The sequence below is a fragment of the Microtus oregoni genome, unplaced genomic scaffold, assembly GCF_018167655.1.
Source record: "Microtus oregoni isolate MIOR12 unplaced genomic scaffold, Mior012 000006F_ref0000085, whole genome shotgun sequence".
Taxonomy (NCBI): Eukaryota; Metazoa; Chordata; class Mammalia; order Rodentia; family Cricetidae; genus Microtus; species Microtus oregoni.
The window spans coordinates 40,888,969-40,906,007 of NW_024543065.1; the positions used below are offsets into that span (position 1 = coordinate 40,888,969).

The following is a 17,039-nucleotide window of genomic DNA, read 5'->3' on the forward strand; positions in this document are numbered from 1 at the left end:
GGGGATCTGACTTCCGTCCTGCCTGAGCTTGTGGTTTGACACTGGCAACTTTCTTTTTCCTCTGACTTCTCCATTTTTGGCCCAGAAAGACCCTTCTACTCCCTTCTCTGCTTCCAAACCTCTTCACCGTGTTTTTCCGTGTTTCTTTTCTATCTGTTCCAGAGTTTCTGACATGACACTACAAATCCTGTCTCAACGCACTCAGCTCAGGGATCAAATTTTCTGACTGCAGTGTAAGGTGCAAGAATATCATCTGCTCACTTTCAAACTGAAGCTGGTAATAATCTCCCCCTGCCCCTCCTTGGGGTACAATGAGGACAATGACATTTCCTTCAGGGTTATTGTGAGAATCAACTAGTCCAGGAACATGGGAGGGTTCATACATGGATTCTTATTTCTGAGAATATACACTGGGGCGAGTGAGGGCATTGGCTGGTTTTTGTCATTTTGAAGAAGACTAAAATCAATTGGAAACAGGGAACCTCAACTGAGGATATGCCTTGATGAGATTAGACTGTAGTCATGTCTGTGGGGGCATTTTTTTTGATTAATGATGAGAAGAGAGGTCAGAACCTGAAACTATTCCTCTGAGAGACAATACATGGAAACAAATTTTGATACTCCTGACATGGTCACTTCCTTCCCATGATCCCAGCATGTAGTTTGCTGACTTAGATATATGAGGAGGTCTATAATTTCACAGATATTAGTTATCTCTGCTGGATCTATCCAGCCCTTTGTCTTCTGGTTCACTTTGGTATTGCTCACTCCTCCTCCCACAGCTTCATGCAAAAGGGTCTGAAGTGTTAGGAAGTATTGGTAATGGTTGAAGTCTTGATAACTATTTGTTTCCTGTGGCACAAACAATAAAATCCCAGAGACAGATACTGGAGATCAAGCTGAAGATCAGAAAAGCAAAGTGGCCAGCGCTAGCTCTTACTACTAGTTCAGATCTAATGGGTGATCCTGCCACCATAAATCCTCAGACCAAGACTGCTGCGACATGTCTCCTTGCATCTTATATTTCTCTTTAGTGCTAGGGTTAAATATGTGCAACACCACATCCCAGTCATATGGCTAATTAGTGTGGCTGATGGGATTAAAGTTGTGTGCCACCATTGCCTAACCTATATCGATGTCTAGGGTGTCTGTCTTGCATTCTGACTTTCAGGCAGGTTTTTCTTTTAAAACATGAATACTAAACCACTATAGTTTCCCAGCAGGGGGACAATAGACTCTCCTCATGCTTCCATCAGCAACCTATTCCCTTCATCATTTGTATAACTTTCTGTGAACTAGTGTTGTGCACTGAGTGGAAAGGACCCTTGAGCATCTGGGCTGGAAGGTTTCATGTGGTATCCTAGCTCCTTGTACCCCTTCCATTGACCTCAAATATAGCAATTATTAGAGTATCAATTTCTAGAGTTTACTCTAGACATCATGATATCAAGACCACGACACATCTCCCTCCATGGGCCTACCAGTATCACACCTTCCTCTGCATCCAACACTCATACCTTCCTCTGCATCCAACACTCACACCTTCTTCTGCATGCAAAACCCCTTTGCTCCCTGGACATTCTCTCACAGCAGTTCCTCAAAGTAAGAACTGGATTTTTACAGAAAATCTGGATCATTAGATTTATTTCACAGGGTTTGTATCCATGAAATATTTACTTCTTTCTCTTCTGGTTACATCCGGACTGCACATTGGCTTTGCCTCTGGCTGTCCCAAGCCTCAAAGACCAGAATCCCAAGGACTATGAGGATCATGGCAGCAAATCCCATCCTGATGAGATTCTCCACTGTGTGATCTCGTTTGTCTGAGCCTGTGGTTGTGGACAAAAAAGTTACAGAGTTTAGTGATGGTCAAAATTCCCCCAAAGAAGCTAAATGTCCCCAAGATAACTAAATGTCTCTAAGATAATTGAATGCCCACATTCATTCCCATACATTCCCCGGACAGAATTTGGCCTTTATGTTTTCAGTGGTTTGAGTTTGAATTTTCTTTATTCAAATGCCTTGGGTTTGGGCATGTTCTAGGATGGGCTGATAGTCTTCAGTGATCTTGTGAACATAAGAGTATGATGTGGGCTTGTGACCTAAGGGATTTTTCTGTGTTCTGCTTTCTCACTTAATATAAATACCCATCATTCTCATCGTATAAACTAATAAAGTTCTGGAATGAATCTTTTTTCCTTGGCATAGCTGGGTTCCATCCCTTATTCTTATTAGTTCCTTCAGCACCACTGTGAAACACCAGTGAAAACAGAAAATTAAGAGTAGAATAAATTGTCCTGACATTACACGAGTGTGAGGATTCGATGCTAATGAAGCGATCCTGACTCTGCTCACTGTTCTACATCTGCTCTGAAACCTCCCCAACAGCTTCATGCTGTTTACTCCAAACCTAGATATAATAGAGGAAGGAGAGGACATTATTTGATAGACTGCTACTGGTATCCACTTCTATGGCAGGGATAGTGCCTTTTGAATAACTTTCCTATTGTCCTTTTGATCTCACCATGTCAAGGTCACTCCTAGTGTTTGGATCTTAAGTCACCATGACAGTTCAGGGTCACTTCACCTGAGACAGTGAGCTCCACAGGGGCACTGGCATGTGACAACAGGTAGAGAGATGAGCCTGCAGAACCATAGCACCTGTATGTGCCCAAGAGGTCAGATGTCACAGCACTCATGGTGAATTCTGCCTGGAACTCCCGAAATTGGAACTTTGGTTTTAGTCTCTGGGGTTGTTGTGTTGCTCCCTCCTTGGACAGAATGAAAGTGTCCACTGTGTCTGCTGTCTTACACAACAGGGTCACGTTGTCTCCAGAGTGTAGCATGGAGTTAGGATTCACAGAGAGGGAAGGAATGACTTGAAACTGTCCTAAAGAAGAGAGAGATGATGAGAGGCTGCCTTCATTGTTCTGAGCTGACACAACACCTGGATCTTCCGTGAACATCTAGGACTCTGTTACTTTTTTTGCCTGAGTCCATCTCCTGCTCCCCTGCCTCTGCTTCTATTGCTAAATAAGATCCCTGTCCCTCATCCCAGCCAGCACCTCATTAATTCTCCAAAGAGAGCCCTAGTAGAGATTAGGTACCCAGGGAATCTATTTAGTTCCTCACCTGAGATCAGGATGTCCAGGGGGTCACTGGAGGCTGACCACTCAGAGGAGAGGTTGTGAGCACCATAGCATCTGTATTGGCCTCCAGTAGAGTTGCTCACAGAGCCCAGTGTGAAGTTGGCCAAGGAGAGACCGGACTGAGTCCACTGGCCATCTTGCTGGATGAAGTCAGCTCCCCCCAATTTGTACAGGACAAATCTGTCATATTTGATGTCAGAGCAACACTGCAGGGTGAGGCTCTTTCCAGGATCCAGGATATGGCCTTGGTGAGTCAGCAGGGAGGGCTTCTTAGACAGACCTAGAAAAAGGTGACAGGCTAGTGATGGAGGAGCTGGCTTTTACCAAGCACTTATCCTCTCCCACCCTGCCCTGCACACATCACTGCTTCTACCCAGGGGTGAGGCTCTGGCACAGGAACCAGGCTCTTCCTTTTTCACCTTTTATCTGCAACTACCCAGTAAGACACTTCCATGGCAAAGGCATCGGGATTCAGAAATGATTGGTCGATGATGGGAGTGACTCACCAGAGATGTGTATTTCCAGGGGGTCACTGGGTCCTGACAGCAGCTGTGGAGTATGATTGTAGTAACCATAACATCTGAATGTCCCTTTGTGATCTGGTGTTACATGATCTATAGAGAACAAGGCTTGGTACTGCCTAGTACTGTGTATATACTGTGAGTCCACGGAGTTGAGGAACTTCTGATCTTCTTTGGTGAGAATGAACTTGTCATATTTCTCCCCTGAGACACACTGGAGAGTCACGTTCCCTCCTGAGGTCACCACCGGGCTGGGTAGGGCTGTCAGGCCGGGTTTACTGTTGTGGATTCCTAGGACAGAAGACGCAGAAATTTACATGAGCTCACACAGCGACGGTGTTCTTCAGGGCTAGGCTGAGGGAGGGGAATACAGCTAAAAGTAGAGCCTGGGGCTGAGACCCTGACTGTCCCCTCACCTGTTACCACCAGTTCCAGGGTGTCACTGCGCTCTGACCAGCCAGCTGAGCTGTAGTAGTAACAGCGATATTGTCCCCCATGTTGGTATGTCACAAAAGGGATGGAGAACTTGGCCTTGTTCTCCGGCTTCTCTGGGGTCTTTGTACCCCAGGGTTTTTGGCTTCCCTCTTTATGCAGAACATAGATTTCTGCCTCCAGGGTCCCCTGACACCAGATGTTCATGGGACTTCCGAAGGTGATCACAGATCCTGGCTCAGCCTTGATGGTGGGTTTATGGAGGGTCCCTGCAAGGAAGAAGGAGAGAAGGGGATGAGTCTGTCTGACAGTGGCACAGGGAAAGTCACTTTGGATGGCACTTCTTTTCTTGTTAATTTATTCTTCTGTCATACAATACACCCCAACAGCAACTTCCTCACCTCCTCTCTCCCCAGATCCACTGCTCCATTTCCCTTCAGAAAAGTCCACCTTCTCCATGATATTAATGCAACATGGGCTAACAGCATGCAATAAGACTAGTCACACACCATCATATTAAGGTGGACAACACAACCCAGATGAGGAAAAAGATCCACGTGTAAGTGAGAGACTTCCTCACTCTCATTGTTATCAGTCTAACTAAATCCCCAAGCTAGTCAGTTAGTGAAGGTGCATTCCTTTAATCCTCAGCACCATGAGGTGGATGCAGGCGGATCTCTGTGAGTTCAAGGCTAGCCTGGACTACAATGTGAGGTCCAGGACAGCCAGAGCTACACAGTGAGACTCCAAAACAAACCAACAAACATGCAAGCAAACAAACAACAACAGAAACCCAAGCTAAACAACCACAGTATATGTGCAGAGGGCCTAAGGCAGACCCAAGCAGGCTCAGTGGTTGCTGCTTCAGTCTCTGTGAACCCTCATGATCCCTGCTTAGTTGATTCTGTGGACTCTGTTCTCCTGGTGTCCTGAAGCTCTGGCTCCTCTCTCTCTTCTGGGATTACTGTGCTCTTGTGGATGATGGTTTTTTTTTTTTTTTTGGTTTTTCGAGACAGGGTTTCTCTGTTGTTTTGGAGCCTGTCCTGAAACTAGCTTTTGTAGAGCAGGCTGGCCTCGAACTCACAGAGATCCGCCTGCCTCTGCCTCCTGAGTGCTGGGATTAAAGGTGTGCGCCGCCACCGCCCGGCTTGGATGATGGTTCTTGAGCTGATCCAGAGTAACACAAGGCTCCATGAAGATTCATCTGTCCTGGATCTCCTGGGCTTTGCTGTCACTGTCTGCCTTGGATTCTGTATCTTGTGACCACTGTCGTCCATGCTCTGTGTTAATAGACTCAGGAGCCCTGGCTGCTCACACACACCACACACCAAGGCCTCTCTTAGCACCTATATCATTTCAGCATCATCTTAGGGAAAGGCTAGGCTTCCTTACCTGGGACCAGGAGCTCCAGGGGGTCACTAGGTTCTGACCACACCTGAGGGCTGTAGTTGTTAAAGCTGTAGCATCTGAATGTCCACCTTTGACTGGAGGTCACAGGGCCCACAGAGAACTGGGCATGGCGCTCCAAGGTATAGATGTTACAGCGTGAGTCCAGTTTTTGGGACTGCTGCTGTGGTCCTTCCTTAGTCAGAATGAAACAGTAATGTGCCTCCCCTGCGTCACACTGTAGGGTGACATTCTGTCCTTCAGTCACCTCAGGGCTGGGCTGGGCTGACAGCCTGGGTTTGCTGTAGAATCCTAGGAGAGAAGAAGGAATCAGTTAAATGTCCTCGATAGTCTCATTATGTTCCTCGGTTGTGAGGGGGTGGACATACTTACTGAACAGACTGTGTCCTCTCACCTGTCACCACCAGCTCCAGGAAGTCACTGTACTTTGACCATCGATTAAGGGTCCAATATTGACAACAATATTGCCCTGCGTGGTGGCGATCTAATTTTGAGATTGAGAATTCATTCTTTTTCTTAGGGTTCTGTGAAATCTCTCTCTGCCATGGATTTAGGTAGTCCTCTTTGTGCAATCTATAGTCTTTGGCTCCTGCGGCTCCCTCACACAGGAAGGTCACCTTATTCTGCTTGGAGACCACAGAGTGTGGCTGTGCCCTGAGGACAGGCTTAGGAAGGGTCCCTGCAAGAAAAGAGCAGCTAGGACTCAGGACAGCCATCCTAAGATTGCAACCCCATTCCCAAGCCCTCATCACCCCCAGTGCACGTGTGTTGTTTCCATCCTCACTGCCCAGGCAGGGCTCCTGATGATGATGGAAGCCAAGGTCAGGACATCTGCAGACACTCACTCACCTGTCAGCACTGGGGTCCCAAGGCCCAGAGTCAGTCCTGGAAGAGAGTTTCCTGTGAGAGGTTTGTCCCTGAGGCTTGAGCAGGTCCTCCCCTCTTTAGAACCCCCTGAGACCCAGGGCTTTCCTGATGGGCCAGTGCTGAGCGGTGGGGCAGCATCATTTCTAGCCAATGGTATCCCCTCCCCTTCTCCACATCTCACCTACACAGAGCAGGGCTGTGCAGGTGAAGGTCATGGTATCTCTTCCTGTAGTCTGCAACTGTGCTCCTGGGCAGAACAACAGAGACTGACTGCAGGGACAGGAGACATAGGGTGTGGCCTCTGGAGGCAGGAACTCCCCATGACAGGGTTGTACTGGAGCAGCCCCACAGGAAGGGGAACTGCCCTCCTCAGGCACCAGCTCTGACTTCCCCAATACTGTGCCTAGGTCAGGCAGTAGATTCTTCAGTCAATATTTGATGGATGTCATTTCCATAACCCCATCCGCATCTGTCTTATCTGTCCTCATCTTTGTCAGGACCAGATTTCTTACCATGTAGCAGACATGTATGAATATTATACCTAAAAAAATACAAATTTAAATATGTGTTTGTTTTATTTCTTTTCACATTTTTATGTGAAATAGTTTTCATATTCAAAATGTTTGAAGGTTTCTGTGAAGGGTCTTGCTGTGTACATCTGCCTGGAATGAGATTTATACTCCTTTCCTCATAGTCTTGAGTGATGGGTTCCAAATGTGGACTGCTTTCTCTGGCTGTTTGTTATTTTTGGATATGTGTACTTTCCATTCCAAATCTAAATTACACTTATTTATTTATTTACAGTTACGTCTTTAAATTGCATGTATGTGATAATAATATATTGCACTTATTTCTTCTTTATGTGTGACACTCACATGTGTCACAGCTCCTGCATGGAGGTCGGAGGACAACTCCAGAAGGCAGTTTTCTCATTGAGCAATGTAGAATAGAGTCAGGGCTGAAGGTGATGGCAGACACTTATACACTGATCTGTGTCTCTAGTCCAGTCTTATAATCATCACTTTCCTTAATCCTTCCTCTTCAGGTAAAGAAAAAAGTATTCACTGTTTCTGGGGATCTTGAACAGAACAAATTCTCAGCATTGTTTGCCTTTCTTAGGATGCAGGTTGCTGGTGTGGCCACCCTTCCTGGGGCAGTTAATTTCACAGGACTGCAGGTGTGGGCAGCACTTGTGGGCAGTAGTGCATGACTTTGTCACTGTTGTGCTTGTGAATAAACTGGCAAAGGGATGGCTCTTGGATGCCACCACACTGCTGTAGGAAATCATACAGCCAATAGCCTTTGAGTTAACCGTCCACTGGGGGTGTGGCCTCTTATGCTATTTATGCTGATGTAAAGCATGTTTCTGGCCTCTTTTTCTGGCTGTGGGATTTGGTTTCTGTTCTCCATTCAGGAGAGAATTTTGATTTGTGAGTCTACACCTAAATAAATAACAGTCTATTATTTCCAGTTCTCAGCTAGTGTGGGATTTCTTTTAAGTGTCTTTCTACACCACACAGGGGAAGAACCAGGGTAAGTGTGGGAGTGTTCTGTACTTTGCCGTTGACCAGGGGGCAGCCATGCTCACTTTGGGGGCAGCAAATACCAGATGCTGCTAATCAGGTGGGATGCCTTCCTTGTTTTGGATCTTGGCCTTGACATCCCCTGTGGAGTCTCTGGGCTCAACTTCAAGGGTGATGATCTTGCCTTTCAGGAGTTTTCCAAAGACCTACATGTTAGTATTTTTTTGGCAACCAAGATTAAGAGAGAGAGCCCAGTAAATACATTTCGTTTCCTTTTACTTTTGTTGGTAGGTGTAATGGCGGGGCCTTCAGTATTCTAATTCTCCTAAGCCACCCCTGAGTCACACCCACTCTATCATGTAATTTTCAATTTCTGTTCTTTCAATATTTTCATCTGCTATCCTTTTCTTATGACTATGAGCTTACTTATCTTTGTTGTTGTTTTAAGACAAGCTCTCTCTGTGGAGCCCTGGCTGTCCTGGAGCTGGTTATGTAGACCAGGTTGGGCTGGAACTCATAGAAATCTTCCTGCCTGTGTCTCAATTGTTTGTATTAAAGGTGTTGGCCACCAACCAGACCATGGGTTTAACATCCCAATTGTTTCAAAATGTCATATCAGTATGTATTGTGTTTTGATGGAGTCCACCATGTACCTCAACATTTCTTCCTCAACCTCTCTTGCTGGTTTCCCTTCTCTCTGACCTGATCTTCTTTTTGATTTTTTTTGAGACTTGCTAGTTGTTGAAAATACACTGCCCTTTCTTACACCCCAACTTTCTGTTCTCTTCCTTTCATGTAGCTCAATTTGTGCTTCTCATATTCTTGGGCATGGTACCAGGGGCCACACCATTAAAGAAACCTGACCCTTCCTCTCCAGATGCCAATTGCTCTTGATCTATGTGTGAGATTTTGTTCCATTATCTCAGCTTACAGGGATGTATAGATGTAATCACAACCACTGTGAGCTCAGATGTGCAACTGTGTTGCAGTTTCAGAACAGAGAATCTTGTATCATCCACCACCTCTGAGTCTTACCAATTTTCAACCTCCTCTTTAGTAATGTTCCCATGGTAGGAATGTGTCCCAAGCGGAATATTCTCTTACCTAACATCACTTCAAATGGTGTATCCATGGCACACACATGTCCTGTTTGTCACATGGATGATGAGAGAGAGGTCATTGAGTATTTCCCCTTTTTGTTGCTGAGTCCAGCAGACGCCCTTTGTTTCCTTTGTATCAATGTCAATAGGAAGAAATACTATCTTGTAAGCCTGTCTATACATGTCCTGTAAATCAGGACAGTGCTCAGTTGGTAGAGTTTTTGTGTGACATTTTTAGATATCTGTGTTTGATCCCCAGTAATACATACATCTGATGCTGTGGCTCATGTCTTTGACATTAGGGATTATTAGCTAGAGTTAAGAGTATCAAGACTTAAAGGAAATCCTTATTTTGCAGTGTTTTTTTGTCAGTCTGGGTTATATCAGGCACCGAAAAGGAAAGAAAAAGTTTCCTAGAGTATGTGGTGAACATGAGCAAATGTATTTTATACATATAATTTTCTTCAAAGAAATAATACAATTATATTTAGTATAAGGCTCCCACCCTGGGGAAATGTCCCAAGTATTTCATCATATCCATTTCTACGGGGATATTTCTATCTCAGCCCCTACGTCTTTTGCACCCGTATGAGTTGTCATGCCAAGTGTGTCACATGGCTAGAGTGTCTCTCTCGTATTGATTTCATGGGCACCTGTTTCTCCTGACCTGAGAATAAGTGATGGGCCATGCCATTTGGACCGGTCAGAGTTGCACTGAGTGTTGTGAGCTCATTCACCTGTCCGTCCCACAGGCCTCATTGTCAGTGAGAAGAGGTGCTGCCCTCTGCTGGTTGTGTGCGGTGTTCCTGCAGAGCATGGCAGCTGGCTTGTGTGCTGGAGTTTAGCATCTGTCTTTGCAATAAGTTTGTTCTCTACCTTCTGTTTGGCATATGTAAAGCTCATCTGAGTTCTTCCTGTAAGTTTCAAACCTAAGCAATATTTGGTTGTAGGAGAACTAAGAAAACCAAGTGGTCCTGTGACATTTGTCTGTGGCATTTGTCTCTTTAGGGAAGCTTCAGATCAGAGGTTTAGGTATACGGAAATTTACTTGCTAAGGTATAATAATATAAAAGTCTGTCGAGAAGCAAGCAAAGATAAATCAATTCACGAGAAGCTGGCTCTCTTCCCTCTGCAAAAGCCAAAATTCTTCCCGCAGTGACCTTTTTTCCTCTATGGACCTAGGTGAAATGACACAAGAGCTCTTGGCCTGATGAGATGAACTCCATGTGATGAACTTGCCTCAGATGCCTGACAGCCACATATGGCATCTTTTGTGTGTCCTCTCTGACACAGATGTGTTAGATGTAGAGGTCCAGCAGAGACATCACATTTGCTGGTGGATATGAACTCCCCAGGATGTAGTGTCATGATAATGTCTTTATCAACCTTTTCCCATGCCCCCTTGCAACGCACTCCACAGGCACCACAGTGGCTGACCACATAGTCAGATAGACTCTGCTGGGTCAGTCCTTTAAACCTGGGTGTCCATCAGAGTTTTCCAGCTGAGGACAATGCCTGTTACTTTTTACAATCAGCTCATAATGAAATGTAAAAGAGTCTCTGTCTTGAATCTACCTCAGTATTGGGTGGAATCTGAGTGACTGGATCTTAAGTGCAGGCTCTATGCTTGTTTGACCCACTGTACATTCACACTGTATCTAGTGTTTTGATATTTTGGAAAATGAGTTATTTTCTATCCTTTACCAAGTAGGTTCAGATCTTGATTATTGACTTTTGATCAAATTATTTTTCAGTTCAAGGGAGCACGTTTCCCAATATTTAGTCTCTGAATGAAGCACACACATCCATACTCTTCCACACATGCATGTGCACGCACACACAACATGCTCTTCCAGAGGATATTGTTTCAGCCTCCAGCAACCACTTGATGCATCACACAATCTCCATAAGAACAGTCTGAGTGACCGGATGACCACGTGTGACCTGCACAGGCACCAGGACAGACATACACTGAGACAAACCACCAGTACACATAATATTAATTAAATTAATATTTAAATTCTGATAAAAATGTTCTTTTTAGAGGTGTTCATCTGCTTTTTTCTTAGTTGATTCCAGACACAGTCAAATTGTTAACCAAGAAACTCATCACAGCTGGCCTTTGTATTTTCTTGACAATTTTCTAATTTTGACTTTGACATATTGATGCCTCATTGCAAGCTCTCTCTGAAGGTCTCTTGTTTAATGGGAGAGAGTCAAATAATGAATATTCTTAGCAAATTTTTTTATTGGGCAACAGCAAATATTTTAAGGAGAAGTCACAGCTGAACTGGTTTGAAGTCGTACCAACAGCACTGATTTTCCTAAGTTTCAGCTGTCTGGCATTGAGTAAGTCCTCCTCCTGAATGTGGGCTTTGAGTTCCATTTGGAAACTGAGACAAATAACTTCATTAGGCTTCCAAGAAAACAGAAGATGCAATGTGCCCTTAATATATTACTACAATGTTATAAATTTCGCAAGCACACAGTGCTTTTCCCTGCAATTGGTAAGGCACCTGTGACATTTATTAATCCCCTATAATATATGCATTTCATGGGTCAGAGATCAGGCGCCACACCAGCTGAATTTATGCATGGGACTGTCCATCCCCAGCAATGATTCCATGCTCATTCTCTTGGATTTAATTATAATGAGGCAGGCATGAGTCATGTTGGTTCTGTTCCTTGGGGCTATGGAAAAGTATCTACACACATGCATGTTTCCATGGAGGTTCCGTGAAGGTTGAGCTTCTTTCCTGTAGCAGTTGAGCTTTTCTGACTCCTGGGTCTCACAATGAAACATTGAGGTTATCTTTATGTCATTGGTGTGTCATGTGAAGGTGAAATTTCATGAAGGAGGCTTTTGTATCAGAGTTTTCTATTACTAATTTTTGTAATTAAAGATAAACTCCAAAGATGGTAATACCTTACAGTGGAGTGCATGTAAAAGGAACAAAGACAATCAATGATCAATGTCTGATGGCATTTTTAGTCATGAGAATTAGAGGGATAATGACCCTTTGGATTCTGAGAAGCCCCATGGTGAAGATACTAGCGGAGGAAGTGCATGCCAGTGGAGTAAGGTGTCAACTGATGAATGAAAATGGTGAATTTATTTTCCAGTCATGAAACTAACTTCTACACTCCATTTCCCCTTCAAACAGTTTTGTGAATTTTTTTTTAATCAAATCATCAATTGTTCATAATAAACAAATGCTAAGTTCTACAGACAACTTCCAGTCCAAGGGATTTTGGGTGGTGGCAGGAGTGAGGGTGAGGTTGGCGGAAAGGAGAGAGTTGGAGAGGGAAGGGAGAAGGGAAGGACTGGCAACAGCTTGGGGGAGTGGGAGGGTGGAGATGGAGGAAGGGTGGATATAGGAGCAGGGAAGAAAATACCTACATTAAGGGATCCATTTTAGAGTTGGCAAGAGACTTGGCTCTAGAGGGGATCCCAGGTGTCCACGGGGATGTCCCCAGCTAGGTCCTTGGACAGCAGAGGAGAGGGTACCTGAAAGGTCCTTGCCCCACTATCACGCTGATGATTATCTCGAATGTCACCATAGAATCTTCGTCCGGTGACGGATAGAGATAAAGAGACCCTCATCAGAGCAACGGATTGAGCTCCTAAAGTCCAGTTGAAAGGCAGAAGAAGGAAGAAGACGAGCAAAGAAGTCAGGATCGCGAGGGGTTGGTCCACCATCTGAGGGAGTGTGTCTGTTCTAATGGGAGCTCACAAATCCAGCTGGACCTGTTCTGAATGAGCATGTGATCAAACCGGGCTCTCTGATTGTGACTGACAATGGGGGCTGACTGAGAAGCCATTGATAAAGGCACTGGGTCTTGTTTTTATGGCATTTACTGGCTTTGGGACCCTAGTCTATATGGATGCACGGCTCCCTAGGCATGGATGTAGGGGGGAGGGCCTTGGACTTCCCATAGAGCAGGGTTCTCTGCCCTCTCTCAAGCAGGGTGGGAGACGGTGGGGGGGTGTGGGGGAGCGGGAGGGGATTGGGAGGAGGGAAGGAAGTGTAAATAATTGAATGGAAAAATTAATAAATTAAAAAATTTAATAAATATAAATTATAAATATAATAAAATAATTATGATAATAAATTATAAACATAAAATATATTATATATAAACTGTGTTTATATATGTAAATATATTATAAATAAATAAATTAATACATATAATAAATTAATTAATTAGCCGGGCGATGGTGGCGCACGCCTTTAATCCCAGCACTCGGGAGGCAGAGGCAGGCAGATCTCTGTGAGTTCGAGACCAGCCTGGTCTACAGAGCTAGTTCCAGGACAGGCTCCAAAGCCACAGAGAAATCCTGCCTTGAAAAACCAAAAAAAAAATTAATTAATACAAAGAATTAATAAATCTCTCAAACCCCCAAGAATACCAAGAAAAAAAACAATTCAAACATGTGTAGAAAACAAATCAAACCTTGAAGTTTGAAATAGAAGCAATGAAGAAAACACAAAGAGAGAGAATTCTGGATATGGAAAATCTTAGTAAACAAACAGGAAGTACAGAGATAAGCATAACCAACAGAACAGAAGAGATGGAAGAAAGAAACTTAAGGGTTCAAGATACTATAGAGGAAACAGATTCACTGGTCAAAAAAATTCATTAAATCCTAAAAATCTGTAACACAAAACATCCAGGAAATCTGGGACACTATGAAAAGACCAAATCTAAGAATAAATAGAAGAAGGAGAAAAACTTCAGCTCAAAGGCACAGAAAATATATTTAACAAAATCGTAGAAGAAAATTTTCCCAACCAAAAGAAGGATATCCCTATGAAGGTACAAGAAGCTAACAGAACACCAAATACACTGGATCAAAAAAAAGTCTCCTTACCATATAATAATCAAAATTCAAAACATACAGAATAAAGAAAGACTATTAAGAGCTGCAAAGGAAAAAGGTCAAGTAACATATAAAGGTAGAGCTATTAGAATTACACCCGAATTCTCAATCGAAAGCATGAAAGTAAGAAAGTCCTGGGCCGATGAGCTACAGACTTTAAGAGACCACAGATACAAGCCCAGATTATTATATCCAGTGATGTTTTCATTTACCATCAATGGTCAAAGCAAGATACTCTATGACAGGACTAGACTTAACCATACCTAGCCACAAACCCAGCCCTACACAAAGTACAAGAAGGAAAACTCCAACTGAAGGAAGTTAGCTATAACCTTAAAAACACAGACAATAGTTGATGTCACAGCAGGAAATCCCAGGAAAGGGAAAAACACACAAAATAACATCACCACCAACAAAAAGTAAAATAACAGAAACTAGTAATTGCTGGTCCTTAATATCCTTTAATATAAATGGACTCAACTCATATACGAAAAGACACAGGCTAACAGATTGGAAACAAAAACAGAATCCATCCGTCTGTTGCATACAAGAAGCACACCTCAACCTCAAAGAGAGACATCACTTTAGAATAAAGGGTTGGGAAAAAAATTTCCATCAAATCGACTTAAGAAACAAGTGGTTGTAACTATCCTAATATCTAACAAAGTAGACCTCAAGCTAAATTTAATCAAAAGAGACAAAGAAGGACATTTCATATTAGTCGCAGTAAAAATCCATCAAGAGGAAATCTCAATACTGAACATCTATGCCTCAAATACTAGGGCACCCTCATATGGAAAAGAAACACTACAAAAGCTTAAAACACACATTAAACCCCACACATGAATAGTGGGAGACTTCAGAGGGGAGATGGTGGTGCACGCCTTTAATCCCAGCACTCGGGAGGCAGAGGAAGGCGGATCTCTGTGAGTTCACGACCAACCTGGTCTACAGAGCTAGTTCCAGTCTCGAAAAACCAAAACAAAAAAAAAAAATAGTGGGAGACTTCAGCACCCCACTCTCACCATGGGACAGGTCTGCCAGACAGAAACTTAACAGAAATGAGGGAACTTATAGATGTTATGACTCAAATGGATTTAACAGATATCTATAGAACATTCCATCCAAACATAAAAGAATATACCTTCTTCTCAGCACCTCATGGAACCTTCTTCAAAACTGACCACATACTAGGTAACAAAACAAACCCCAATAGATAAAAAATATTGGAATAACCCCATGTATCTTATCAGATCATCATGGCTTAAAATTAGAATTCAAGAGCAACACTAATTTCAGAAATTCCACACACACATGAAAATTAAACAATAGTTACCTTAATCACAATGGGTCAAGGAAGAAATAAAGGAGAAATTAAAGATTTCCTAAATTCAATGAAAATGACTACACAACATACCCATACTTGTGGGATGCAATGAAAGCAGTGTTAAGAGGAAATTTCATAGCACTAAATGCCTACATAAAGAAGCTGGATTGCTCCAATACTGAGGGAACCTGAGAGGTGAGTGAACAGCCACATGTCTGCCTGCTCCACTCTCTAGGACCTCCCCAGTAGGACAAAACCCAGGGGCCCTTCACCAACTCCTCACCTTTTCTAGTCAGCCAGCAGGCAGGTTCCTGCAGCTAGGCCTCCCCCAAAACCCACATCATTCAAGGTACTAACCACACACTGCCTAAGAGCTGCGAGCTTGCTATAATACTGAGGGGACCAAGAGCATGCTACCACACTGAGGTGATTAAGAGAGAGCACCAAGAGAGCAAACCAGGAGAGAAGACCAATAGAGCAGGTGTATAGAGACCTCAGAGTCTTTCTGAGACAGACATTGACAGTAGTGAGCAGACCAAGAAAAACTCCCAAATACTCAGACAGCCACAGCTAGGATTGGACCAAGATGCAAAGACACTGCTGGCCTCATTTGAAGGAAGAGATGGGTAGGCACCAATGCAAGAGTTCCTTCAATAACCTAAAAAGCAGCATGGTAACACCAGAACCCAGTGGTCACACTACAGGAAGACTTGATCATCCTAACCCAGAAGAAGTAGAAGAAAACAACTTTATATAATAAAAGTAATATATAGCAAGCCATCAGCTAACATCAAATTAAATGGAGTGAAACTCCAAGTGATTCCACTAATATCAGAAATAGACAAGTCTGTCCACTCTCTCCATATCACTTCAACATAGTTTTTGAGTTTTAGCAATAGCAATAAGGCATCAAAAGGAGATCAAGGGGATTCATGTTGGAAAGGAAGAAGTCAATCTTTCGTTATTTGCAGATGATATGATAGTATATATAAGTGACCCAAAAACTCTAACATAGAACTCCTATAGCTATTAAACACCTTCAGTGATGTGGCAGGATCCAAAATCAAGTCAACAAAATCAGTAGCCCTCCTATACACAAATGATAAAGAAGGTGAGACAGAAATCAGAGAAACATCACCTTTCACAATGGCAACAAAAAACCATAATATCTTGGTGTAACACTAACACTACCATGCTGTGTGAAGACTCCCCAAACTGTAATGTGGGGGAAAGATCTCATCACACCAAATCTGCAATGAGGACAGCTAACACATTCAGAAGATTTTATACCTCATCATTTTGCTAGAATAGGTTAATGAGATGTGCATCTCTGGTGTCAATATTCCTTTCGCCCTGTTAAACAAGGGTTATCTCCATGAGATCTGCATTTCTGATGGGCTGACCTACGAAGTACTCTCTGGTCTCTCACTGCATAATTCTGCAATCCATAGCAGAAACAGTTATGGAAGCCCTAGTGACTCACTGGGGATCTGACTTCCGTCCTGCCTGAGCTTGTGGTTTGACACTGGCAACTTTCTTTTTCCTCTGACTTCTCCATTTTTGGCCTAGAAAGACCCTTCTACTCCCTTCTCTGCTTCCAAACCTCTTCACCGTGTTTTTCCGTGTTTCTTTTCTATCTGTTCCAGAGTTTCTGACATGACACTACAAATCCTGTCTCAATGCACTCAGCTCAGGGATCAAATTTTCTGACTGCAGTGTAAAGTGCAAGAATATCATCTGCTCACTTTCAAACTGAAGCTGGTAATAATCTCCCCCTGCCCCTCCTTGGGGTACAATGAGGACAATGACATTTCCTTCAGGGTTATTGTGA

At 43.4% G+C, this 17,039-nt stretch overlaps 1 protein-coding gene across 1 annotated transcript; it reads right to left on the reverse strand.

The window, feature by feature from the left end:
• Window positions 1-1,636: 1,636 nt before the first annotated feature.
• LOC121449381 (leukocyte immunoglobulin-like receptor subfamily B member 3) lies at window positions 1,637-6,591 on the reverse strand. Its single transcript, XM_041653752.1, has 9 exons — window positions 6,558-6,591; window positions 6,359-6,394; window positions 5,904-6,188; window positions 5,495-5,800; window positions 4,087-4,371; window positions 3,656-3,961; window positions 3,133-3,429; window positions 2,588-2,890; window positions 1,637-1,829 (listed from the first exon to the last, which is right to left on the reverse strand). Exons 1-9 carry the CDS (start codon window positions 6,589-6,591, stop codon window positions 1,693-1,695), a joined length of 1,989 nt encoding a protein of 662 aa, XP_041509686.1. The 3' UTR covers window positions 1,637-1,692.
• Window positions 6,592-17,039: the final 10,448 nt, after the last annotated feature.

Coding starts and splice junctions, on each gene's coding strand:
- LOC121449381 (XM_041653752.1), bottom strand. CDS start 6,591: ATGACCTTCACCTGCACAGCCCTGCTCTGTGTAG. Junction 5,801..5,903: donor CCTGGAGCTGGTGGTGACAG/GTGAGAGGACAC, acceptor CTTCTCTCCTAG/GATTCTACAGCAAACCCAGG. Junction 2,891..3,132: donor CCTGGACATCCTGATCTCAG/GTGAGGAACTAA, acceptor TCTCTTCTTTAG/GACAGTTTCAAGTCATTCCT.